This window comes from Apteryx rowi, unplaced genomic scaffold, assembly GCF_003343035.1.
Source record: "Apteryx rowi isolate R43461 unplaced genomic scaffold, aptRow1 scaffold_291, whole genome shotgun sequence".
NCBI lineage: Eukaryota > Metazoa > Chordata > Aves > Apterygiformes > Apterygidae > Apteryx > Apteryx rowi.
Genome location: NW_020449319.1, coordinates 72613 through 100462, shown reverse-complemented (window position 1 = coordinate 100462; position 27850 = coordinate 72613). Strand labels below are relative to the sequence as shown.

Here is a 27850-nt window from a genome sequence, read left to right as displayed (position 1 = left end):
AAGTGATTATCAGGCAGGTGTATTTCTGTGCTTTTAGTCTTTAAGGAATCAGATCAGCAGACAAGGGAGACTGTCACAAAGCTCAGATTAGCCTGTGAAGGTTAATCTTTAGTCAGCAGGCAGAGTTTTTCAGGAAATGATATTTAAAGTTAGGGTTATACCCTGAATTGCCCTGCAGAGAAACAACACACTCCGTTAACTGTAAGAAGTGTAGCCTCCCTAAATTAACCTTAACCTACACTAATTGTCTCCACAGACTGCCTTCCTGTAAAACACAAACTTAGGAATGGTTTAGTTGTGAAGTCATTCTAGACCTTGATGCTGTTAGCAGCCAAGAAATGTGCCAGATACTCTGTTTATAACTGCTATGCAAGCATAACAGCAAATTTTACAGAACAGGGCAGCATCATATGCTCAGGTATATTAAGGGAAAACCAGGCATCCAAATAGCAAGCAAAGCTAGAATAAGGACAGGCAGCTGCCTGTTAAACTGTGGTAACATGCAGTTGTGTTGCTGCAGATCTCTGCACTCCAAACAGTCACTGCAAAAGCAGGCAGTCGAATTGCAGAACTTGTACAGCAGTGTCTTTTTACAGAATATTGATTTGTGAAAAYGCTGCAACGAACGGGGCTAAAGGCTATGCAAGTGAGATTGCTTAGCAGAGCGTTAGCTATGCCATGATCTGCCAACAGTCCTCTGGGCCACCGGAATGACAAAAACGCAGAGCCTGAAGGGACTCCTCCAGGGTTTTTCGGTTTACCTCCCTGCTGTGCAGAAGGATCTGGACTTATGCATCATCCCGTAAATGTTTGCCTGACTTCTCTGGCAACCTCTTCCAAAAACAGGCCACAAGCTCCCTCACTACCTAATTTCAGTGCTTTAAGGTTCTAAAGGTTTTTTCCTAATATATAATTTCCATCTTTTCTGTTGTAAATTAGGACAATTACTTCTTGTCCTCCGGGGGTAGATGCGTAAGGCAAATGACCATCATTCCCTTTATAGCCTCTTCTGCATCAGGTGACTGTTGTGTTGCCTCCGTCTGCTCAGGCTCCTCTTTTCCAGGCTACCAGTCCCAGTCCCTGCAACWTTTGTACAAGGTTTACATTTCTGAAACTTCTTATTCTCTCTTCTGGAGTTAAATTTATCTTAAAGCACAGTCTCTAAATTCCAGCTGAAGACCCAGGAATGCCACAGAATAAAGACTGGTGGATGAAACTCAATAGAAAGTACTGTGAGCTTTAAGAAATATGAATAACACACAAATAACCAGGGAATAAATGGTAAAAAAGTGCTTGGGTTGTTTTTTGTTTGTTTGTTAAAAATCAGCCTAATTTACTRTATGGAAAACTGGATCTTTATGAAAATTTTAATGATCAATGATGATTTAATAACAATGCAAGTTCATTATCTGCATATCTTTGCACTTGATTTTACAACATGTAACTATATATTTATACTGCTGCGTTTAAATTCTTTTTAAACRTATTTGTCTAAACTTGACTAAATTTACTTACCAAAGTAATATGATACCTACATAAAGATCACCTGGGGAGAAGAACAACTTCTTCAACATTTCTGATTATTGTGAAAACAAAGCTGCAATCCTACTTTAGTGCTTCTAGATCCACCTGAGCGGATGGGAATATCTGACCCTGCAGACCCAATAGTTATCCCTCCTCTATTCTCTCCTTCCTGTAAGGTACAATTAACTCTTGAAAAAAACCTTAACATTTAGTGTACAATCTGCTTGTCTTATGTGTCACCCTTTGCTATCACAAGGTAAAGAGTCCACTTATTCCTGCATTATCAGAGGCTCATTTGGGGACCAGTGGTCCCTGGGTTCTTCATACGGTATCTCTTCTTCTTTCCAGGGACCACAGAAGGGCTTTAGCAACTGCTGTTATCAGCTGCTAATCCCACATGGGCCATTCTCTTTTTCAAACCAGCTCTTTTTCCCAGCCATGTTGAAGGTAATACAGGGCCTCCTTGTTATTGATCCTTTCTCAGATTTCTTGTCCTGGCCGCACAGATTGTGTCTCAGATACTACAGCAAGCAGATGCTGGGGCCTTGAAAGTCCTTTTCCCTGCAGCTTCYAAAATAAGAGAAACCCTACAAATATAATTAGCTTCACTTGAGCTTCTTGTTCATGCCTTTCAATAAGATTTAGGTGTAAAATGCTAATATTAAATCAACAATGAAAATATGAAGACAGAATGAAAAATGAAGTCAGAAACCCCCAAAACRATAGAGGATCAAATTAAAGCTTCTTATTTAGGCAGCAGAATAAACATAACATAGCTTAAAACAGTCACATAAAAATTAGAGTCCTGCTTTGAGGAGCTTACAATCTAATTGTGTATAATATACAAGGCTACTGGAACTTGAAACATAGTTACAAAAGTAAAATCCAGGAGTTATGCACTCATCATAGCTATGGTGTAATTTTTTTTTTCTATAAGAGAACAGTAATATATTAAAATTAACATAAAAGTGAGGATTCAATGAGGCAGAAAACTAACCAAAAGCGGCCTGTTCTGGGATAAATAATTTCCAAACTCATACAAAAAAAGTATTATTTCACAGGAAAGAAAACAAGGCAGAATTAAGAAAATTACTGATACTGTTACTAGAGATGCAAAAAAATGAAAGGGAAGGAGATTAAATTACCTTTATTACCAAAATATGCAATATGGTCTTACATTTTCCCAGATTCACTCTGGATTTTTTCCTTTAAGAACCTTTGTATTATACCACAGTCTCTGAGTTGATAAACCAAACGCGTGCCTCCAAGCGACTACAGAAAACGAATTTTACGCTTCAGCCATCAAATAACTGAATCTATGCAAAGTTTGCTTGGGGGGTTGTTTGGATTTTTTCTTAAAGCACAGATCAGCAGGCACCTGCAAGACAGTATTATAGGAGTGCGTAACACCTGGGCCTAAAGTTGAAGGTCACTTCAACTATTCCGCTATTGCATAATGCGATGCACGCCATACAGAAAAGCACTGTGAAACATAAAATGCTGGTTTCTACTTGTAAAACTATAAAATGGTTTTCCAGGAAACTCTWCCTGATCCATTCTCTGATAAATGTGTTTTGAAGGGAAGAATACCTCTTCATCCCTAAAGTGAACACAGATTAAGGGTATTTACACTAATGTATCTTTGCAAAGAGAGGTTATTGCCACAGAAAGGTCCTCAGAACAACAGACGTTAAAAAGAAAACAGTTTCTTCAGCTATTTTGTCTGGTGGTTGCTACTGTCATCCCCAATCAGGTCAGGGTAGCTTGGCTGGCTATTTCTGAGATGAATATTGCGTTAGAAAATGTGATCTTTATTTTTAAAATGATGTTTGGGACTATTTAAACTACAGTAAATACAACAAGATGCCATAGCAAAAGAGAGTTTAAATACTTGTGAGAATCAAGACCTGTCCAAAATAAGAAAATCTGAGTAAGGCAGTAATCCTCATTTTGCTGAAACAGGGACTACAAAATCACCTTTTATCACATTTGGCCACTAGTTACACATTCAGCTTTTTCTCTGTGGTCACCCTCTGACATCAAACTTTGCCATCTGGCACAGATTCAGAAGGACAGATGAGAGGACCAGAAGGAAAAAAATGCTTATAAAGCAAGATACCATTACTTCTGCTGTGTGCAGTAGGCATTTAACAGGAATGGGGGAGAGGATGCACAGCTGCCTCTTGTCTCTGTTTCAACATTATGGTTGCATCCAGTTCTAGGGACTAACAGTTAAACAATTTACAAAGCCTTTTCCCCACGAGAAATTAATGTGCAATTTTAATTTATAGAACTCACTCTCACAAAGATCTCAGATAAGAAGGTGCCAGTTTCTATCTAAAACTTATATGAGAAACTGAGATTTATACCGTCTAACTGAGGAAAGTGAGTTAGGAATGTGGCTACACTATGTTCACTGCACAGCCTAAGAGGAAAGATAAGAGGACACATTCTTAAGACGACAGTTCAGATCTTAGGTGGGTTAAAATGTACCTGAAGCTGCATCTCTCTTCTGGCAAAAGAAGCCCCCCAGAATGACAAGATGGGCTCCCTACTTAGGTGAGGCAATTAAAATGGGATGGATTGGCATTAGAAATCTGACAAATACAAGAACAACGGTAGAACTGGGGAAAAAAGCATAAATTTCTCTGTTCCCAGTCCAGAGTCCTTTCAGCTTTGCAGCCTGCATTAATATAACAAAGACTTGCTCTGTATTGTGTCTGCTTCTACAGTCATTTTGTGTGCAAAACATCCCACCATTTCAGTAAGTTACTCATAGGGAAAAGACTGTATGATTGGAAAAGATTACTGCCATGAAAGAAGATACACGTTTAAATCGAAGCTTTAAGGCAAAAGTTGGGAAAGGTTAGAGACTTTCTGTCACACTTTTTTTTTTTTAAACTCCCAGAAAACTAAAATTGTTCTTTTCACAGTCAGTCTGTGAACCTAACCATCAGCTTTGCACTGTTCCTAGTCAGTTCACTGTAAAAACTGACAGGGAGCTTAATAGAGCTTGGCATGAAAAATGAGGCTTTTAGCCACATATTTATTTGGCAATATCTATACAGTAAAAACTTGTAATACCAATGACTTATTAGAAGGAAAAGGGAAACAAAAATCTCCTACTTCAACATGTACTGGACTTCCTACTTAATAGGCTATAATGAACACATATACAACTAGATTCATTACCATTTTTGAACCGAGCACCAAAAGTTACAAGCCTAAATCTGAATTTTGTTATCTGAAAAGAAGTTACTAGAGTTAAAGAGATTCGGGGCAGGAAGAACTCCAATGCATTAATAGGAGCTAGCTTTGTCTGGTCCTTTATGAACTTTGTTTTAAAAATTCTTACCTAGTCATTTTTAGACCCTTTCAACAGATCAGCCACATAAAACTAGCATTACCACTACAAAATCTAGCATTTCATAAAACATATCTATCAGAAGATTTTTCTAAAAGGCACAGGAGTAGTCCACATTGGATCAGATTGAGACTTTTTAATTTTTGGTGTTGATCTGATTAATAAAACATGTCCTTGAAAGCATTTCTTAATCTAAGAGGTAAGATGAAAAAATGGTATTCAAATAAAAACAGAATCAACATGTCTTTATAAACTAGCTCCAAGATAGAGTGGGTCAAGAGGATATTAATGGCAGCCCACAGGTTGCATCTGGCTCAAGAGACAATTCTTCTCAGTCTCAGCGGTGGAAAATGGGATGAAGGCAGTGCATAAAACCCAATATTCAGGGATTTCCTACTGCCTAGGCATAGCATGATATGTTAAGCRCGACAAGGGGGTTACACTAAAAGCACATGTGCAGCCAGGCATTTAGATGTGGGGGTTCCTGCCATGCCCATGCGAAGCACAAGCAGGGATCCAAAACTGGAACCTGCTCTCCATCACAGGGGAGTATGGATTTAATGAGCTCCTTCTGTCACTCTGATGTCACTGTGAGAAACATGAATGAACAGTAATAATATTTTAGGCTCTTCAGTATTCTGTAAATGAATACAAAATATATGCAATTGCAAATATAAATATAGTCCCTTACAGTTACTAGAAATCAACTGGGTAAGTAATTCAGGGAGGGAGGGAGAAGAAATCTAAAAACATACAAAAAACTGACTTCACTTACTAAGATTCTTCTGTGTGGTAGTACGATTTTATTTTACAGTAAAGCTTTCTTTAAGAAGCTCTATAAATTTGGTATTAATAGTTGTATTGAAACATATCCTAGTTTGTTTGTGAAAGTAAAGTAAAAATTAAGAGAAAATAATGTATCTACTTCTCTAATTTCTTCATCCCATATTGTCTCCACATGGCACAATGTCCAACAAATAATTTCATAACTAAAAACAAGTTTAGAGTTTGATTTCAAATTTTAAGTGTACTTAAAACAAATGAAAGATGAGGAACCAAAAGCCAAAGAGAATAGTCATTTGTTTAATCATGTAACAGCAGTGCAAATACCCATACAATGTCTCATCCCTTATCTAAAGGAAGCACATTCCAATCCTGTGGGGCACTTCATCCTCCCTTTCCAGCCTTGATTTTTTGTGTTGAGATTGTCAGCAAGCATGCCAACTTTGTGAATATTCTTAGGAACGCGGAGCCTTATTTCCCTCCAGAAACAGAGGCAACAAACTCACTTCACTCTAGCACATCAGACAAAAACAATCACATACTGACACAAACATGATCAGAACAAACAACAAGCCTCTTTCTCCACGTCCATATGAAATCAGTGCTTGTTCCAAGTTATATGCTTTTACTATTAATAAAACTATTCTTTCCTGACTGAGCAGGCCTGAACTTTAAAAAGAAAGATGGTAGACACTGCTTTAAACAGGTAATGCAAAGTGTAAAGTAGGTCCAAAGCTATGTGAAATCTGAAGACCAGTAGTGGAGGTGAGAGCTCTTTTTAAGGCAAATTCTCAAAACACATTCATTGTTCTTTAGAAAGATCAATAACTGGTCAATTCCAAAGAATGCAGTTTTGGGGAAGAGCTTTCAGTGACAAATATCAGGATATTTTAAAGCTAGTTTTTACAGGCTTCTCTGTCTTGGTACCGGTTTTAGGAGAATAATTTGATCAAATCCAAAATAACAACAGATAGAGAAGGAGCRCTGAAAAGGAGAGGGATAATCCTGCTCTTACTGCTGTTATTGAAATACATACTTTTGTACAGCCTAGAAGGAAGTATCCCACTGGGATTTCTAGAGATTACATGGATTGGGAAGAGAGACTATATGAACTCCCAAATATGTAACACCCAAAAGGGAAAATAAATCATCAACAAAAGTATGAAACTAGTTAGATACAAAGTGCTGTCAAAAGCATAAAGCAAACAAATGGGGGGAAAAAAAGCATAGGGAAAAATCCCCTCAATCTCCTTTGGTCATAGCAATATTAGGGATTATTTATAACAATAGCAGATTTTTTTTCAGATAGAAGTGTTTTTCAAGTTGCCAGCATGCTTTTGATTACATTTAGAAAGTTTAAGTCCATGGCATGGATCAGACAAATTAAGTAATTCAAGCTAATAATAGAGTTGCTGATTTGCTAACATTGTTAATCCTTTAATTTACATGCTTAAATACATTTTAACAATATCTTTTTAATACTTAAACACATTCGCACTGGCAACTTTAATATCCTGGCGATGTGATAAGTTGAAGTATTTCAAGGAGGATGTTTGGGTCTCTATTGATGTTATATTTTAAAATTGCCAAATACATATCCTTGCAGGACAGAAGTAGAAATTAAAGTCTAAGATCTACATTAAGACTGAACCAGACTGTCTTGAAACAAACAGGAAATCCACAGATTTTTAAGGCCAGAAGGGACCGCTATGATTGCCAAACTAACTTCCTGCACGAAAGAGCCCGTAAAATCTCACCCTAAAATTCCTGCAGCAAGTATTTTGTAACTGAACTATAGCTAAACATCTGGCTCAGAAACATCCTCACTGAAAATCACATAATTCAGAGTCAAGACTTAAGATCTAAAAAGACACTGTTTAAAATTTCATGCTGTAACACATAATACGTAAGCCTCACAGTAGACCAGGGTGACATTTTTACAGCAAAACAGGATGAATTATAAGGATATTAATCAGGGATGATACATCTCCATACATGTTGCCATCTTTACTACGCATAATTATAAATAATTACATCAATGACGATATGATTTATTAAACCACTTCACAGTTTTGAAAATTTGTTTCTACACTGTCATCTGTTAAAATACAGCCACAAAATCCCATTCATTCTATCTAGTTTGAAAATAATTCTAGCAATCTGTATGTTTTTACTGTTTTTTACATAGTAAATGTTAATTCATAACTCATACAGAAGGGATATTCCTACAAGGAAAAGAATGAGGAGTCTGAATCTATCCCCACATCTGCTGTGTAACATTCACTTTTTGATCTTTCCCCCATGTTTTGGTTTTATCAAATCAGGGGGCTTCAAGTTCTGGATAGATGAGCTGAATGGAAAAGGAGCATTTGCCATTTATTCTATTAGCATATTCTGAAATCTTAAATAACATCCTCAATTAGTGTCATGTTTGCAGGGAACCAGAAATAACCTAAGGTCTACAAGTGTTTTCTACCCTCATATGTTCCCCAAATCTTGTTTGAACACTGGAAACCACATTTTCCAAAGCTGTAATCACAAACTTGAGGGCAGAAGAGGTAAAACATAAGGCTGGTTGTCATTTTTCAAATGCTGCCATACTACAGGCATAAATATATTACTTTTATATTGTATTAAGGCACAGAATTCTAAGTTAGTAAAAATCACATTTAAAAACACATTCAAATCACCTTCATATTGGAAAATACAACTCTTGAAAATTTTATTTAAAATTAGCCTTGAAACTTTGTTTAKTTATTTATTTATGCTGCTACTGATGGCTAATGTTTATCCGCCAAACATGTAAAGAATAGACAATAGCCTAAAACCATGTTTTTAAAATTCATTAGCGTTTGTAAGAGAGGTTTCTCACAATATTAAATGCCAAGATTTCCTCTTGGTGTCTGTTTAAGATCTCTGATGACTGTTTTTTATAAAATATGCATTTAAGGTCAAATTTGACATGGCAAGTCTTAAAACATGACACAGACATGCTTTTTAAATAGATTATTATAAGTGTACAGATTTTTCTCCCATTTTCAGCGCAAAAGAAAAACAATTTCAATCCCCCATTCAAACACTTTTAATTTCAAATTGTAAGTATGAGAAAACTACAATCTAACAAGATGTAGATGCAAAATGAGATATGAAGCTTCATAGCCCACCTTTCTTCTTGACTGGCATTCTTCTTCCTACTTCTGTTACTGCTTGCAAGCACTTATTTACAGGTATTAACGATGTACCACTGGAACACTTTGCGAGGTCTATCTATTGCAAAACACTTTTACAGTTCAGTTATGAAATGCAGCTTCAGTCTTCATTTCTACCAGGACTTGCTGTTTTCCTGCATTGAGCTTCCGATGCTTCCCACAAATAAGAAAAAAAAAGGGGGGGAAAAAGAAGCTTTTTGAATTTTTTTAAGAGAGGTTTTCAATTTCTTTAAAATATATTTGAATCTATAAAAATACAAGAGAAAATGTTCCTTGGCAGTATAAAACCCTATTATAACTCCTCTTCTGGCAGCAAAATTTGAAAATTAAAAGATTTTATGTAATACAATTAAGGCACAGTCCATCTCTAGGCAGCTCTCTTAATACTCCACCTTTACATGCTCAAAAGCGTATTATTTGCAGGACAAAAACTCCCAAATAATCCAAATAAGGAGGAAGACAAAAACAATCCAAAGTGACTCTTTAAACTTCTTTCACTTCTTGAATGAATTTTGCTAGCTATGTATTAGGTGACTACACAGCAGACTGAAAAGGTCCCTTTTTCCTCACCAGACAACAGCCTTCAAATATCACCCTCTTACCCAACAGAAGTCACTGGCCAGTCACTTTCATTTTTATTATATCCAAGCCACCCAGCCTTATGGTCTTTAATGTCCCTCTGATCCTCCCATGTATTAAAAGAGAGGATTGGAAAGGAGGAAAGCAATCCCTTGACCTGGAATTATTAAAGTGACAGTGCTGCTCACTGGGCACTTYGGCAAAGCAGATTGCTTTATAGTGGAGTCATTTACTTCATGCCATTTCTTCCCTTGCAAAGCAGTCACCTCGTGAAAAAGGAGTAAGGAGAGTTAGGAACAGAGCTTCACAAAAGGTTCATTTTCAGGGATAACGAAGTATTAATGAAAGAAAAAAAGCAAGCCATGAGATCAGTCCAGAGTTTCCCACTCAGAGGCACAGCTGGCTGCCTTCAATGCGAGCCTCTCTCTCCCCCTTTTTCTGGAAAAACAAAAAACAAAAAGAGAGAAACAGAAAAGGGATAGATTTTCCTCATCTAGCTCGTTAAGAAAATGCATGAAGAAGGTGCGCGAGCTCCTAGCGCTTGCCTTCCCGCCCGAGGAGCTGCGATGCACATGACAGGACTTTGCTTTGCATCCTCTTCCTCGGGAGACGGCAACGGCATTTTGGGGGGGGGGGGCGGCTCTGCCGCGCTCGTTACCGCTCCCAACTGAGACGGATCTGCCTCTGCCTCTGCCTCCCCTCCCGCCTGGCCTCTCCCGCTCCAGAGGGGGCCGCCTGTCGCCTTCTGAGGCGGGACAAGGCGGAGGGGGGCGGCTGGGGGACGAGGACGGGCTGCAGGTGAAGTGGGGGAGCGCTGAAGGAAAAGGGCAGTTTTCCCCGGGTGGCAGCGGCGGAGGGGCTGAGGGGGGAGAAGGGGCGAAGCCAGCTGCAGCCGGCGGGGAGGGAGGGAGGGGGCTGGATCGGGGACGCACAAAGGAGCTGGCGGAGGGGAAGGAGGCGGCAAGGCAGGGCCGGGGCTGAGGCGAGGGGCGGGAAAGGGCCCGGGCGGCGCGGGCAGCGCCCGCCGGCCGGGATGCCGAGGCCGGGGTAAGGGGGAGAGAGGGTCAGCGGGTTACCCCGAGGGCTGAGCCTCCCCCCATGGAAGGCTCCTCGCTCCGCTAGGGGGAGTCCCCGCGTCCCGGCCTCCGGCTGCACGATCGCCGCTCAGCCCCGTCGCCATGGAGGGGCCGCCGCCGCCGCCGCCATCCGCCTCCCCTAGCAACCAGCGCCCGGGCCGGGCGCTGACCCGCCGCCCGCAGCCAATGGGGAGGCGCCGTGCTGCGCCGGCGGGGAAGGCCCAATCAAAGGCGCCCTCTGAAGGCCTGGGTCATGTGGGCGGGCTAAGATGGTGGCCCCCGTGGAGGGCGCGCGAGGTGGGAGGGGCCATGTTGTAGGCTCAGCGGGAGCGGCGGGGCCGTTGCGGCCGTTGGGGCCTGCTCGGTAAGGGGGGAGGGGGGGAGGCAGCCGGCGGGGCCGCGCCGCGCCGTCCGCTGGGCGCCGGGGGGGGGGTGGGTCGCGCCGGACGGAGCACGGCCCCGGCGACTGCCCGTGGGGACGAGCCCGGGGCCGGGGGCAGCGCTGGCCGCGGGCAGCGGCGGGGCCACGGGCAGCTCCGGCCCGCCTGAGCACTAAATACTGTCGTTATGGTGTCTGACTTCGCCTATGTCCCTGGCTAGGAGTGCCAATAAAAATAATAATAAAAAAAAACCATGGGCTGTGGGATCAAAAAGGAAAGAGTAAACATGATTTGTTCCGTTCTTTACCCGAGTGTGGATTTATCTGTTTTTCTTAAGGTTGCTGCTTGCCTATTAAGTCGGTTTAAGTGTGGAGCGGCCTGTGAGCGGCCTTGCCTGGGCCGCCGGCGCTGGGCTCGGCACGGCAGGTGGGGATCCAGCCCCTCGTCCCTCTGGGCAGTTCTCATCTGCTCCAGGTTGCCGTGCGGCCCCAGGGTTGGAAATACCCTTACAAGAGAAGGGGGCCGGAGGGTGAGACCGTGCCTTTTGGGCACAGCCAGTACTTCAGCTGGCTTGGAGCAGTTATCAAGCGCAACTGCAACATCCCCTGCTAAAGGACAATTCGGTGAGCGTCCTCCAGCCATAAATTTTGTAGCTGTCTACGGCTAGATCGTGCCAAAAACCTTGCCATGAAAAATAGGAAGAACGTTGGGATTGCGTAGTACCAAAAGAATATAAGTGTTTATTTGATATATGCTGTTGCTCTGTAACTTTGATTGCATTTGTTTGTTTGCTTGTTCCTTATGATCCAGGACTTTGAGATGACAGGAAGAGAGTTTCTTGAGCTAAATTCTCCACGGCAAAGTCTACATTTGGAAAAATTAAAGCAGATGGAATTCATGCTAAAGCTGTTTGATGGGCTTCCCAAAGAAGATCAGTAAGTGCTGGTAAAATATATGAAGATAAGAGCATCAAACACTTTAGGTCTTGTAGAGGCTTTTCTCTCCCCTTACTTTTGTATTGCAAGTCTTCCATGGAGTTACAAAAACACTGAATTGCAAAGATGCTTATTATTGACCAGAACATAAAACTTGCTCTGTGTTTCTAAATTTGGTTAGCTCACTGTTAGCTCTGGTTCTGCTCAGCTGCTTTCTGGCATGTGCTCCCCAGTGCTTAAGGTTCTGGAATGACTATCAGCCCTAACCAGCTCTGAGCATTGATACAGTCCTGTGCTAAAGCTAATAAATATTCCAGGAAACTGGAATGTTGGAGAGCATAAGGCAGATACCTGTGTGGTTCCGCAGGAGTCAGGTTGTGTCCAGCATTGCCAGGTAAGCACAGAGCTACTAGTTTCAGCATCTTGTTCTGCAGTGCCCCCCCCATTTCAGGAATGTGAAGCTGAGGTGTCTGGGYGGTGTTGTAAGGGTCAGCCAGAGTCCAGCAGGCTTGTTAGCAGAGGATCTGTGCTGCACAAAAACAGCTGAATGCCTTCCAGCGCCTCACAAGCAATTTCTGTGTTTTGTGATATTGCATTTGCATGCAGAACCATACTGGACCTGAGCTGGTTCTGTGAGTAGCTGGCTGCACATCTGCATCTTGGATAGATTTTGCCTGAATGATTTAGTTATAGGAAGTGTTTCTTTAATAGGACCAAATTGCTGGATAAGAAAACGACAGATAGTAACAAAGGGCCTTCCCACACAGGTGGAAAAGAGCAGAACGCCAAGGCTTTATCCCGCGCGTTACGGTCAGTGGTGCCGCTCTCTGCAGGCTCTGCTGGGCTCACGTTCAGTGTGTAACACTTCTCCTTCCCCAGAACAGCCAGGGAGCTGAGGGGGAGGCAGACACCTCAGCGGTGATGTGGTAGCGTCTTGATAGCCAGAACCTGTGGTAGCTGGGGTCTGGGGAGCCTGGGAGAGAAACAGCTGCCAGAGGTATGGGCCTCTATTTGAAACTGCCCTGGCAGGACTTAGTTTAYATACCCAGAAGGGAGGTCACCAATGACTGGGAGGAAAGAGGAAGCATATTAGAGTCAAATTTATGGAGCTCTTGTTCATTGTTCACCGAAGCTCTATTTTTTTTTAATACAAGGGAGCTAGTATTTAAAAAAATAAAAAATAAATCATCCTTCACTTTCTTTTCTTTATTGCAGTGTGGCTGTTCTACAGGTCAGTAAGCCTGACTAGATTCTGTTGGTTCTGGGTGCTCTATTTTGGATTCTCAAATACACTGCGAAGTTTTAATCTCAGTTCTCCACGTGTGTGTACATGCACACGTGCTTTCCACAGCCTGTGACTGTAAATGTGCTATTAGAATAAAATGGCTGGGTTGCAGAAACTGCTCTGGGGGACATTCAGTGAATGAAGTCCAGTGCTGTGAAGACACTGATCCGAAGGCAAATAGGCCCTTTTCTTTTCTCCTTCTCTTCTCTTCTCTTCTCTTCTCTTCTCTTCTCTTCTCTTCTCTTCTCTTCTCTTCTCTTTTCACTCCTAAATAAGAGCAAGAGAGATGTTTGACCAGCAAAGTTCTTTTGCTATATAGCATCTTAATTAAATTGTTAGTAGCTTATTTTCATGTCTGAAGATCTGGTATGTGCAAAGAATTAAAGTCTTTTCCTATTCAGAATAAGAAGTAATTGATGCCATTGATGTCAGATGCTTTTAATGTTAAGGTTTTTGCAGAATAAGCAGCTAAATCTCTGAAGTCTTTTTTTATATAGTTTGTCAATGATTAATATTACTTTAAGCATTAGAATGTGAAAGAGTATTTTAAACAGGTGGATTTTAAAAATCATTTATTTTAATTGCTGAATGCTTTAGAGCTTGTCATATTTGATTTGCAAATAAATACGACATTTGGTCTAGGATACATTTTGTGACCGGTTAAGCATTTTATTGTCTGCAGGGCTTTAGCTGTAAATCCAACTTATGACGTATTTTGACAACACACTTTTAACATAATAATATTGGCACAGCTTCAAAATCAGAGTGCATTCCTGTTAATTGCTTGCCTGGCAATAGTTCCTATTCTGGGGAATTTTAAATTTGTGGAAATCGAAGACTAAAGCAAAGAGTTGTTTCCACTAATCAATTGATTGTGCCAGGTATAATGCTAAAGATAAGGATGGACAACTTCCTTCTGTAAGTCAAATGAAATAAATCACAAACTGCTAATCAGGCTTGTAAAATGAGCGCACTTTTTCATTCCCTTTCCTGCTTTAGCTACTGTGATGGAATGTACTCCAGTGAGAACTGTTTGTCCAAATAATAAAGCCTGGCTATCTCTGACCAGACTGTATTCTGTTCTCCTATCGCAGTATTATAGATTTCAACATGAGCAACTGCTCCAAACTGCTTAAAAACATGTAATCAATAGCTGAATTCAGTCCCTCTTATCAAGGGAAAAATAGAAGCTTCAGTTCTATAAGCTCTTATTTTGAACCCAAATCTATACTTTTGGGTAAGCAGGCTGATTACTGGAGCTCACTGGGATTTGGTGATGTTTTAATTATATTGTTTAATTATATTGTTTTAATTATATTTGAGAAAAATGGCGATTAGGAGGTATAATTTCATAAAGTTTCCATTAGCCTTAGCAAAAATCTTGTAGAAAAGGCTTTGCAGATCCAAGATGCAGCTCTCACTGATATACTGTAACCTGTAACTGGGCAGTTACCTCAAATGTGGGAGACCCAACCTCAAGTTCCCCAGGTAGTTTGTATAAATTTATGCTCTTTCTAGGACAGAAAGAGAAACCACCAAAGAATTTTTACAAAATGAAACTGATATTTTTTGGATATGAAAAGAATAACAAACAGTTTATACAAGTGAAACACGCAGCCAGAGACTTGAAAGACTGACCTTCTAGCTTGGTGTTCTACACAGTTGTGCAGAATGTGTGCATTCACATTAAATTCCTGCTTCAACTCCTGTGGATTTTTTTTCCCCCACAAACCATTATTGTTATTTTTCTGTCCAGCACTATGGTACTAATACTAGCTAAAATAAGGGCTTAATGTTTGGGACTCCACATTGTACTAGATGCTGTACAAATATTTTGAAATCACATTTTTAAAGAATCTGATAGAACATGGATAGTAGCCCACACACGTGGGTGGAGAAGAGGAAGAAGGATGGAGATAAGGCTGCCAGTGAGGCAGTTACAGAAAGGAGCCAATGCACAACTCTGATTCAGTTCAAAAGTCGTTCTGGTGATCAGTTAATATATCTTCTGTTTACACAGCATTTGTTTAACATAAACTTCGCTGTTGGCTTAGTTTCTAACAATCTTATTTAACTTGTGTGTTCATATTTGTTAAACTTCTGTCTCTTGGCTTAGTAGTGTCAGAACAAATTGGCTGATGTGGGTAGACAAAAGGAAGACGGAGGAGAAATCCGAATTGGGAAAGAGGGCAGAGAGCTTAAATTTTCTCATCATGCGGTTCACTCTAACTTACATTACATGTGCCCTTCACATGGGCATACTTGCATTTTGCAACTAAGACTGCTTCAGCTATTTTTGCCTGTACGTTTTGTCTTTTTACGGTATTTATTATGTAAACTTGAAGGCAAGCACTGCATTTTATCCTTCATACAGGCATTAGAATATTTTGGGAGATACTGCAAGGTAAATAACTTCTGTCTGCTCTGTTGATAAAACTTTGGAGTACTAGTGCTCAGCAGAGGTTGGAGAGCCAGGACATCGGTTAGTTTGGGGGGGATGTTTTTCCCTGGGGTCACACCCAGCTAGGAATAAAGAGTGTTGGAAACAAACTTTATACTTTCCTTGTCCACTTGCGTGGCAGTAGTACCTGGGTAGGTTTGTGTGCACACAAGTGCATACATGCAAGTATGCGCACTCTTGTTGTCCTGACTTTCTTTTCCTTGTGCTCTTCCCCTCTATATCACTGTTTCAAGCAACAGGATTGATACCCAGCAGCAAGGGGCTGTTAAGAGCGGGGGGAAACTCCCTTTGCTGCCCTCATTGCTCTGTGAAACATAGCAAGGCACTTAGGAACTCTCTCTGCCTTGCCTTAGGAGCACTGGACATCACGGTAGTTTATACTCATTTGCTGTTAGTAGTATAAAGCACTAACCCTGTCCCAGAGCTTAATATAAACACACAAATATGTGAATCAGGATCCAAATTCCGTTGCTTCCTGTATGCTTCTGCTTTTTCTGTTTCACTAAAAGTAGTTAAACTCCAGTAACAGGCTTGCTTTGTGTTGGGGCTTTTGAGCTGCCACAGTTCGTGCAGTGTTTAGCTTCATTCCCTCAGCCGTATGGATGATGATTGCAAAGACCCATAGGGTTTAAAATAGATATTTCACATTGATATTTCTGCTTTATTTCCACATAAAAGGATATGGACCACTTAATTATGTAAGGAATCTCATCACTGCAGTCCTGAAACATGAGACTGAATTACATCTACCCGTTCCTGTCACCTGTTATTTAGCTCTTGCTAATTCTTGAATTGGGCAGCATTGTAAAGTAGAAGACATTAATGTCACTTCATTTGTGAGGCTTGTGTAACTCAGGCATATAGCAAAGAATGCTGTACTGGTTGCTTTCGAAAGCAGTTAATCTCCATTTTGGATCTGCAAGAGTCACATCTTTTACCTCTTATTGTAGAATATTCAGAAATAAATTATAGCATTGCGTAAACCAAACTTTTTTATGGTTCTCATTTACTGAACTTATCTTTCTTTTTTTTATTTTTGCAGGAACCTTTTTAATCATGGATCATACTTCCTTGCAGGAAATTCAAGCTTATGCGGCTTAGCAGCAAATAATTTCTTCAGACGCACCCTAAATATCACAAAGGCTCGCTTTGTATCCGCTTTGCCAATGGCCGTTATACCGTTTTTATCAACGGCAGCAGTTTATGAAGTTTTTTTGCGTCAGCCTTTATTGTTAGGTAAAATTTCATTATTCATTGTTTCTAAAGGGCTTTGCTTTCTCTACATGATGTAACACAAGAGGACATTTTCCTCTTTGAACAGCAGTGATCTTAAACTGTTCTTCAAACCCTGCCTTGCAAAGCAAGGTTTTCAAGATCACAACAGGTCATCTAGTGCATTGGGCAGCAGTGAGTTCTTTAAGTTGTGAGTGGGAAAGAAGATACCTCTATGTGTGTGTATATATGTATATGTATAAGTGTGTGTGTGTGTGTGTATATTAAAAAGGAGGTTTTTCTGTGATATGCATCACTGATACTTCTAGCGCTTTTCACCTGAGAAGTCATATAAAATTTGTATTTGAACTGCAACAAGGCAGTTGAGTTTCTGCCATCTGTATGATTTCATTCAAAGGCCAATTATAAAGCAATAAATTACTTATGGATTGGAATGACAGTAATTTTTTCCAAAAGAAGGAGCCCTTTTTAATTTCCTGAATGCCTGTTCAGCATGGCCTTTCTGCCAAGTGCCTGTTTCCACATTGTTGCAAGCAGCTTAAAGCTGATGTTTAGGAACTATGTGGATATTGACAATGAAATGTTTTGTTTTGTTGTGCAGGTGACCTAAACTGTGAGGTCTGTACTGTGGTCAGAGGAGGATTAATAGGGGCTGTTGTGGGTGGTCTCTATCCTTTTCTTTTGGCTCTTCCTGTGAATGCAAGCCTTGCAGCCAGGTACGTCTTATTCACTTGCTGTGAGTGAAATGGATTTATTTCATCAAATCTTGGTTTTCAGTTTCAATTCTGCAGATTTTCATCCTGCGCACACCTATCTTGTAGGCACTTAGTACATGGAAGGGGATTTGCATTAAAATAACTCATCTAATTACAGAGCAAAGTTCATAAAAGCTATGCTAACAAGCAAGCCTCCAAAGCGAAATGAAATCTGCAAACTGAGGTGCACTGTAAAGCACCTGTGTTCAGCTGGACCCTTAGAACCTACCCATGAGGCACAGGGATGTGTTAAATTGTAACTACCACCCCTGAAAGTGGGGAAGATTGCTGCTTAGTGCTCTTTGGCTGCACAGCCGAGGAACACTCCAGCTTCAGAGCAGCAGCCAGTACCCAAATTCTATGGAAGGTGTGATTTTGCAGATTTGGTCAGGGCACAGCGAGGGAAGGTTAGAGCTGGTGTCCCAGCAGGCGGTCAGCTGCATTGCAGGAGATATTTCGTAGAATTTATCCAGAGAGGGAATTCAAAATGTCCATGCAGGCTTACAATTAAAATTTTAAATATAAAATAGTATTTAATGTCACGTAGCATACTTGCAGGCATATTTACAGTGAAACAATGACATATTTACAAATGTATGGCTCTTATTTTTGGCTCAATATCTGAAGGACTAATCACACACTTCCTGTAAAAGAAATTAAACTTATCTAACAATTAGAAAAATGTATTTAAGATCTTTTAAATAGCAGATTGACCATAAGGTAGAACTAAATATTTATGAAGCATGAGAGCATTGCCTAATAAACAGAATGGTGACGGAGAGCTATACTAACCACACCTCTGTGGCTCCAGAAGAAACATTTCCATTTCTGTCATCCCACTTCCCAAATATGTCTTAAGTATTCAAAGGATTAGCTTGTGAGGTACTTCATCAGTGTAGTAGTTTAATGTTGTGGAGAATAAGAACTGACATAAGTTCAGGTTGTTTTTCCAAAGTGCTGTAACAGTAATGGATCCCAGTACCACCAGCTAAATTTAACCTGGGAGAAGGAGTGAATATCTACTTAATAATTTTTAATTACTTTACTGTTAAATACTAATGTTTAAATGGATAAAAACAGTAAGTTCTTACAACTGTTTATGTTGTTTAGGTATTCTTCATCTCCCTTGCCAGGGAAAGAAAATCTATTACGCTTCTGGCACAGAGCTTCTCAACCTGTCTTTAAAAAGATGAGTTTTGGTATACTTGTACAGCTTCTAACTGGAATTTACCTTGCCACTAAACATCATGGAATATATATCAAAATGCTGCAGCAGATAAAACCTAACAGGGATCCTGAAGAGCTGGAAGCCTGAAGTTGAACAAAAAAACTTCCCAGTTGCCTTGGACAGGTAACCATAATAAACAAAGAAAGAAGTTGTTGCTTGCTGCCTTTTTTTTAACAGAAAGACAAAATTAAGACTCCACATTAACATTCTTTTCAGCTCTAAACTTAAATGCAAATTAAGGTGTTTACCATGTCCTGCTTAATATATACAACTTAATAATAGATTTATAAGGACAAGTGTTTTTCTTTGGAAGTGGAAAAAAGTAGTCTCACTATATAAAGTGATGCTACATCTTCCGGAAGCTGTAAATGAGGATTATTGGAAAAGGGTATTTCTTATCATACTGCAAACCACAATAACTTGTGGAAAAGGAAAAGCAGATTCAGTTAAGGTTTTTCTAGAGATTACTCAGAATCTGAGTATTTTCTCCCTGAGCTTTCCCCCATTCTGCTATCTTCTAGTTTTCTTTACGCTCTGACCACAAAATTGCCCTGCTTAGGCTGTTTCAGGGGATCCACTTATACACTGTTGGGAACACTGTTACCACCAAGCAGTCGGAAATGATCCTTGTGTGTCAGTGACTTCCCAGCTAGGAAGAGGTAGTAGGGTGTGGACAAGTTCTGGATGAAACTTATCCGATATGCATGAATTACTGCTGACTAGGAGAAGCAGTCTCTTTCATAGAGCTACTGCAACTTACTTTTTGATATATACTATATAATATATATAATATAATATATATATCCTATATAATTGTGCAAGTAGTTATACTGTTAAGAAAATTAAACAAGCACACACTTGCTTAAAGCTTTCCTCTTGACTGTACTGAGCAAGCCCACAGGCTTTAGTGGGCATCTTAAACTTAACTAATGCTTATAAGAGGCACATAGGCTAAATCAGGCTTTGTATCTTGAAACAGCAATTAGCCATTGTTTTGAATTCCTTAAGTGTTTACATGGAACACTTCAATGACTTATTTTTGTGGTTAAGGTTACAGCATTGAAACCCTTGCTTTGTAATAGTAGCTTGTTACTTCATCAGGTGAGTGAATGGAGGAAACTAAAACAGCAGGAGAATGCTGAAGTACTAACATTGGCCACTCATATATATGATAGATTTTATGATTACTGATAATTTTAAAAATTGTTTTCAGAATTCACTTACAGAAGTGCAAATACTAGAGCAAGGTTCTGTGGAATTAAATACATATGTTGAAATAAAGTAAGCCATTACGAGCTAGATTACACTGCAAAAGCCAAATGCTTAACCTGAAGGGTTTTTTTTTGCTGCAGAGTAAGGAAACAGGTAAGATAGATACAGAAATTTTTTACAGACAAAAATGTAATAACTTGTTTCCAATATTATAATTTGGAAGTTTTGATATCTTATACTTCCTAAAATTAAGGCTGCAACAAAACAGGTTGAAAGAATCTCAGTACTGATGCTCAAGTCTTCAATGAACAGAAACATCTTTTTAATTTGAAAAGAGTTAGCACATAAATTTATATTGAGCAGCAAATAAAGGCTAGCCAGAACAAACTTTGTCCCTGCAACCAGTTTCACTCGAAATTAGTCTTTTCCTGAAGCAACAGATTGTTCAGAGGCCTCAAGCGGCTGGTGCTGCTACTGCGATGTCCATCTCTGTTTCCTCTAGTTTCAAGATTAATGGTCCAGAGTACTTCATTTGTGAGTCAGGCTTGGTTTCGTATTGACAATTGTATGATCTAGAGCAATATTAATGTCTAATGCAGTTTGATAATTAGCAGGTTTCAGTGTATTCTGCAGTTTGAGAACTCAATCAAGATTTTTTCAACTGAAGCAATCATCTCAAGTAAGCTGATGCACGGTCTTCACTGTAAAATCTGTATAATTACTGGTCAGCACACTTCCATAAAATGCTAGTATCCCCAGAGATGCATGCGATAATATATATTAATGAAAAGGAAGAATTCAGCACTAAAACCTTTAAATGGCTTTGAAAATCTATGCTATGGTACTGCTGAAAAGCATGCTGAAAGAGCTTAATCTTGTTTATCTACTTTTTCTGACAGATTTGTTGTTATAGCAGGGAAATCATGCTCTATAACCAGTAGTAGCCTGATTTATACACGGAATTAGCAAAATGAGACTGTATGCATAAGCATTGTTATGCATAATTAGTTTAGCTTTCCTTAATCTAAAGTATTCCATTGTCATGGTGTTGTGATACCAGACTGCATCTAAACAGGTATCTGGGCCTTACATCACCCCCGTGGTACAAATTCTCATGGAGCAAATATTTGACAAGACAGTGAAGTATGCTGTCTCCAGGGGAGGTCATATCATCAGACTTTAACCAACAGAATCACTTACCTTTGGTAATAAAAAACTTAAAATACTAAAGCTATTACTTTGCAATAGTATCTCTAAGAACAAAAATGAACAGTTTGGTTAATATGAATATTTAACAAGATATAGTTAAGACATTAGAAAATAAGGGCTAGAGTGTTTTTACAGAGCATTATTTTCAAAACCATCTTCCATTCCATGTGCTATTTTTGGTATCAATTCAAGTGATAATTATTCTGAGTAGTCAAAAATGCAAGCTGTGATACTTAATGATCTGATTCAAACTGCATTTTTTTAGATCTTAAGTTCCTGAAAAGGGGAAAGGTTGAGAAGTTTGTGTGTAACGGGAAGAAATTCACATTCCTCAGCATCTCTGAATAAGCTGCAAAGACCAATATTTACTTCGAGCAAACAGGTGAATACACAAGCTGCAAGTATTTTTTTTTAAGTGTTCATATTTTAGGTCATGGCACAGGCCAGCTACAATCCTTAGGCAAGGGGCTTAAAATCAAGTCAACCAAGGTGGGGGGGGTTGTTTTTTGTTTTTTTAAAAATGAGATTTTTCCCCTGTTGTTTAAGTGGAAGTACACAGGCAGTACAATTGAAAAGTTCTCAAAACTAAGGTAAAAAAGACAAAGTGTTTCAAAATTCAGCAGGGGGCAAGGTGCTGTCAGTAAGTTCTAGCATGCATGCATCTGAAGCAGTGCTTTCACTGAGGTTTGGAAACGTACCTGGATACAACGTACTTTGTTTTACAACTCTGAAGAAGTCAAAAACCAAGCTTTTACCAGTTCTTGGCCTCCTGCCAGCTCTTAACAAACTCATCGCAAACACTGCCTCCCTGTTTGAAATCTCTGAGTTAGAACAGATTTTAGTTGTATCCTTTCTTCTACCATTATAGCAGAAATAAACTAGTCACAGACTATACATCAGAGTAATGGCTTTTATTGCATTCCTAGAAGAATGCACGTGTCTAATATATAAGCTATATTGATGGACACTGACTACTAGAAGTCTGAACTACTTCCAAAAGGATGCCAAGAAACTGGCTCTAGATAAGAATCACGACCTACTTAAAAAAGCACCACTTCTGTCTTCTATTACATGTTCCATTTTGGTCATGAATCTCAACATTACAATCTATTACAGAGCAGATACCTTTGCACATCGTAATAAAGAATAACACATTCTTACAAGTCCCCTGACTCCCTCCTGTTTTTTCTCCCCCTCAAGTCCCACTCCTGGCATGCTCCTGCCAAGAAGTAGAGCCAAAATTACCTAGCCAAATCTTCATCTCATATTTCATTTAAACTGTGCAAAAAATATCTAAAAATCAGCTTTCATCTATATACAGTTGTACAAAAGGTTTTCTTTAAACACAGAGCCCATTTGAATATCCATCATACCTAATATATACTTGAGACATTTACAGTCTAACAGCAAATGTAACACTATAAACAGAGTATCATTGATTCTAGCAGAAAAATCTCTTTAACTACAAACTTCTGAAAACACTAAGTTTTTTAAAATAGAAAATTTTACAAAAGGCCTTTGTGTTTTACAAAAGCTCTCAGTGTTTCACGGGGAAAACTGAGTCTGTTTTTGTCAATTAACATCAGAAATCTGATAACTCAGAAGTGCCAACAGATGCCAAATTTTGTGAAATGGTTCCCATTTATTTTGATATCATCTCTCCAGGCAGTTAGAAATTGCAGAAACGCTGTTTTTTTTCCCCAGATGCTGCTACTATTTTGAGAAGAGAGGGAGAAGTTAATTTACAATGCTACTAAGATTCACGGTACCAGAATCAAACTTTAAACAACTAATTGAGTACTGAGAACAAAACTGTTTTTTTTTATTTAACTACTAAACAGTCTTCAAGCCAGGCTGAATAAATACTGGAAAATAGAAGTAGCGTAGCCGTGCAATTTAACACTGAGAGGTTTTGGTTCTGTGATACGTTCAATTTAACAAACTAATTCTGATGCTACAACTGGAAGCCAGAAAGCAGAACATGCCAGTATTCCTTTGAACTGGTCAAAGGCATTCATTACATTTTTAAGCATTCTTCTTCCTGATTTTTTTAAGCTACAGACAACTTTTATTAGAATACTTGAATGTTAGAAAGACAACCAGCAAGCTATTTTAAACTCTGCTCTCTACAAAAAAAAAACATTTCTTTGAGACTTTCACAGAAAATTAAGACATCGTATTGCTCACTCTGGGGCTTTAAAAATGCTATATCCTTTCAGAACCCTCAAACCTTCTGTTACAGTCACCCCTGTTGTTTAATGTGGAAATAACAATCTGATGAAAGATTACAGTTTAACAGCAGACTATTAGCCAGGCATCAAAATTAGGAACCTAGGAATGGAACAGAAAGGAAGATACCAATAAAACATGGAAGTATTTACACAGAAATTCTGTTCTTCCATGGTTTATTGATCAAATATATCTACATTAATAAAAAAGAAAGAGAATCCGCTGTAAAATACAAAGAGCGGTGATACTCAGAGAAGTACAACTCCATCTTAGGTTCAAGGAATAGTGCTTTTTTTTTGTCCTCACCACAAAAGTTAACTTGAAAGACAGGTGACCAAGAACATGATTTCTCTTGGGTACCCTGCTCCATTTTATCTTGTTTTCCAATGTATGACCCACACAGATAGCAGTAAGAGCATTTTCCCCTTTCTGATTCCCATTTTGTGCAATGAACCACTTCATTAAAGGAAGGCATTAATAAGAAGAAAAAGATGAAAAAATATTTGAGCCCATTAACTGAAAGATCAACAAGTCTGATTTTATTATGATATTGTATTCTTATCTGGATGGCACATAATTACAAAGAAACAATTACAAYATTTTTTCAAGTATTAAGTTGTATCATTTCAAGGCTTCCACTTCAAAAAGCTACATTAATAATAAACTATACAAATAATACAGTTGGTCAGCATTTCAAATAACTTCCTCCCCTCTATTTGGTTTGAATGTGATTCAGTAGGCACTAGAAATGCCTGCAGCCACTTACTTTCCTGGGACTTGACCACCTTCTTGTACCAGTATGCCTAATTTTTCATGCCATAAAATCAGCTACTCTCAGACACAGCTTGTAGATAGTTTTATGACTAGAGTGATGTGCAGGTTCCTAACAGAGACCAGAACCAAGTCCCTGACTCCTATCACTTAGCAGTGATGCAAAAAGAAAGAATGCGTATTTAAATTAACTTAAAATACACTTCTACTCTGAAGTAACTGTAAAAATGCCATTGTAACATCCCATACCTGTTACATTACTGTTTGTCTTTTAATTAAGCATGTTAAACTTTATAAATAAAGCATGTTTACTAAGTCTGAGCTAGGCAGATTCAACCATGCTCAGTCCAGCTCAGTTATTTCCATTTTGCATATCAGTTAGTACAGATGATTAACTCAGATTCATGTGGCATTTGTACAACCCATCAATTACAGCAGGGTTACACAGTTTAACACTGAAACTTTAAACAGTCCTGTTGATGCCACAGGGGTGTAACATAACGTACATCCCACCAACTCTCTCCTGCGCTGGCACTGTACTCTGTGAACAGATGGAATTCTGAATACACTGGAGGAAAATCTGTTTGATAGGATACTGTCTTTCGAAAAACCATCTTGGACGACATTAAATGATCCAGCATTCAACCTTTTTTTTTTTTTTTTTTTTAAAAAAACAAAGACAGCAAAAGCCCTGTTACCTCTTTATTCTCATTTCTTATACTACCTTTTAAAATAAAGCAGGAAATGTGGCCAGCAGCTGGTCCCGTCTCTTCTGCCCCAACACAGCTGAATCCACTTTAGCATAAAGAAAAACAAGGATGCTAAATACACATAAAGTTTATCACACAGTGATGTTTCACAAAGAAAAATCAAACTCATCTTTTATTGGTGTACGCTTCTAAGGGTCTAGTACCAATAAAACAAAACACTGGGAGAAAATGCTTCCACCTTCTATTTAGCCTTAAGCACAAAATTTAAGGCTCTAAGAAATAAGACAAGTAACATTAAATGCAATATTTTTTAAAGAAGTGAAGTTAATAAATGAAACTGTTTTAAATAAATCTATTCTTTGTGAAACCTCACTTTACATATTATTATTTTCACAGTCCTTCTTCCCCCAACTGACATAAACATTATAATACAACTGAAAAAGACAACCCACTCATCTTTCATGATAGGGAAAAACTCTGACTAGTACAAGAAAACACGCACTACTGTTTATCAAACTATTTTTCCTCCTATCTCAGTTAATCATCGAGCATTTTTCAAACCATTAATCTCAAGATACATATTTGTTCATCTCCAAGTTGTGCTTAATTATATAAATATAGATTTCTGGATACTGTGAGAGGCAAATTTAAGATCTCTACAGTGAAATTAAGCACATGCGTATACATGCAATATCTTTAAAATTTAAAGCTATTTTGAAGTAACATAGGAATTTCAGTGTGCATGGGCATAGGGATTACTTATGGTAAGCTAAAGTAATGAGTTACTTTGATGCACTGCATTCTTCAAACCACAATTCTCATCAGAGTTCCATGCAAAAAAGTGACACTTCTACATTAGGATTCCACTGTACAGATGTAACCAGTATTCACATTTTGTTAAATTAGGCAAAATTCTGCATCATGAATTAAAACGAGCTAGAAAAGGGCTTTATAAAGATACTGTGCATCCCTAATACTAGACATAGTATTTTATACTAGTAGGTCACAAATTCAGGTTTTTTTCCATTTAAAAACCAACTTACTTATACTTTTGGGAAATTCCCCAATGATAAAAGACTGTAAATATCACATCGCACTTATTACCATGTTTTCCCCTTTTGCCTCATCAGATATACAGTTTAATAGCAAATTCCCATTTCAAATGGCATCAGCATTTATTTTGTAATTCAAAAATAGCTGATATATTAGCTACTATGTTCATATTAAAAAAAGAAGAGGAAAACAGCTAATTAGAATGATGCAGTTATAACTTTCACTATTGGTTATCATCCAGAGCTAGAAACATTTTGGCAGAGCAGGCCAAACAGTCCAAGGACCAGAAAAATAATTTTCTGAACCAGTCATTAGAAGAGACTGGAATAAGCAAAGCAAGCTTTCTGTTACCGCATTATGGGAATATATTGATCCTTACCAGGTTGCGAGGTGGAAAACGACTGTTCTTTAACCCCTACACAACGGAGCCTGGCAGGGCAAGCACCTAAAAGAGAAACTGTCAGAGAGGTTTTAATAGTAATGTATAACTAAGATGCAGTACAATTTTATATGCATGCTTTTTTTTTGCCGATCATTACTATTTTCTTAAGTCTGTCCAGTGATGATGTCTTAATGAAGTTTTTGGTTTGGTTTGGTTTTCTAAGCAAGCATTTTCGGCTCCTCGGCATAAGCAGGCTAGACATTATCTGACTCAAGACTGGGTAGGCATTGTTATCTTTACTGGCAGCTGTGGAGTGGAACCGAGCACACCTTCATGCATCAGGCCGGCACGAGCGTTTCGCCCAGGCGCTGCAAACGGGCTCCGGGGGCACCTCAGCGCGCGTCGCTCTGCACCACAAGCATGGCCCCGCTGCACGCAGCTCCGCACGCTCCTTAGGCCAGGCGGCTCAGAGCGCTTTACGCGGCCTTTAACCAAGGCCGCCGCCTGGCTCCCAGTGCGCCGCTCGAGAGATTCAATTTTGTGTTTTGGGACCCAGGCCGCTTAAACGCCAGGCTCCCCTGCTCTGCATCTCCCCCGCTACCACCCCGTCACCACCGCGCTTTTTTTTTTTTTCTTTCTTTTTTTTTTTCTTTTTTTTTCGCCTCCGCACCATCGCCTGCTTCCTTCCTCCGCCGCGACGCGAGGCCCCCAGGGGCGAGAATCCCCCGAGCGCTCGCAGCCGCCTGCGCGGCCCTACATTCTGCGGGCCCGCCGGGCGCAGGCGGAGCAGAACTCCACCGACACCCGGTCCCGCTCCACGTGGAGGCAGAGCCCGCCGGGGGCCGCCCGCGGCTCCCTCGCCGCCTCCTCCCGCCGCGGGGGCCGGGAGCCGGGCAGCGCGTAGTCGTGGTCGCTGCTCTCGCCGCCGGGCCGCACGTGGGGGTGGCGGCGGGGGCCGCCCGCGTCCCCGAAGAGGCTGGTGCCGAGCTGCAGCCCGCCGGCGCGGGCCCCGGCCAGGCGGCCCAGCAGCTGCGCCAGGGCGCTCTGGTTCGCCAGCACGGCCCGCAGGTAGCCGCTCTCCCGCTCCAGCTCCCGCAGGCGGCGGCTCAGGCCGCGGTTGCGGTCCCGCAGCTGCCGGTTCTCGGCGGCCAGGCCCTGCAGGCGGCTCTCCAGCCCCAGCACGTACTGCTTCTTCTTCAGCCGGTTCCCCCGCGCCGCCGCTCCTCCGCCCGGGCGCCGCCGCCGCCCGCGCCGCCGGCTCGCCGCGGAAGCAGCCGCTCAGCTCCGCGTCCAGGTCCCAGTCCGGCCGCGCGGCCTCCAGCAGGTCCCCCAGCTCCAGCGCCGGGAACCAGTCCTCCTGCTCCCACGCCGCCAGCGGGCCGCCGGCCGCCTCCGCCTCCTTCTCCTCCCGCCGCGCCGGCGCCGGCAGCGGCAGCTGCTGCTCTTGTTTAGCCCGCGCGGGGCCCGGATCC

At 40.4% G+C, this 27850-nt stretch overlaps 1 protein-coding gene and 1 long non-coding RNA gene across 6 annotated transcripts; one reads left to right on the top strand and one right to left on the bottom strand.

The window, feature by feature from the left end:
- Positions 1-5957: 5957 nt before the first annotated feature.
- LOC112967793 lies at positions 5958-10667 on the bottom strand. 2 transcript variants are annotated; one of them, XR_003254110.1, is made up of 3 exons: positions 10536-10661; positions 9726-9897; positions 5958-9033 (listed from the first exon to the last, which is right to left on the bottom strand). It is a non-coding gene; the product is annotated as an uncharacterized LOC112967793 (long non-coding RNA). The 2 variants fall into 2 exon arrangements; XR_003254109.1 differs by having other exon boundaries at positions 5958-9897; positions 10536-10667.
- Positions 10668-10794: 127 nt separating this feature from the next.
- On the top strand, positions 10795-24898 carry TMEM126A (transmembrane protein 126A). Of its 4 annotated transcripts, XM_026069316.1 has the most exons (6): positions 10795-10899; positions 11726-11850; positions 16639-16832; positions 17431-17545; positions 18695-18935; positions 21499-24898. In XM_026069316.1, the coding sequence occupies exons 2-5, from the start codon at positions 11735-11737 to the stop codon at positions 18897-18899; spliced, it is 630 nt and encodes a 209-aa protein (XP_025925101.1). In that variant the 5' UTR covers positions 10795-10899; positions 11726-11734; the 3' UTR covers positions 18900-18935; positions 21499-24898. The 4 variants fall into 4 exon arrangements, with proteins under 4 accessions (XP_025925101.1, XP_025925100.1, XP_025925102.1 ...); XM_026069315.1 differs by lacking the exon at positions 21499-24898 and having other exon boundaries at positions 18695-19093; XM_026069317.1 differs by lacking the exons at positions 10795-10899; positions 21499-24898 and adding an exon at positions 11294-11538 and having other exon boundaries at positions 18695-19093.
- Positions 24899-27850: the final 2952 nt, after the last annotated feature.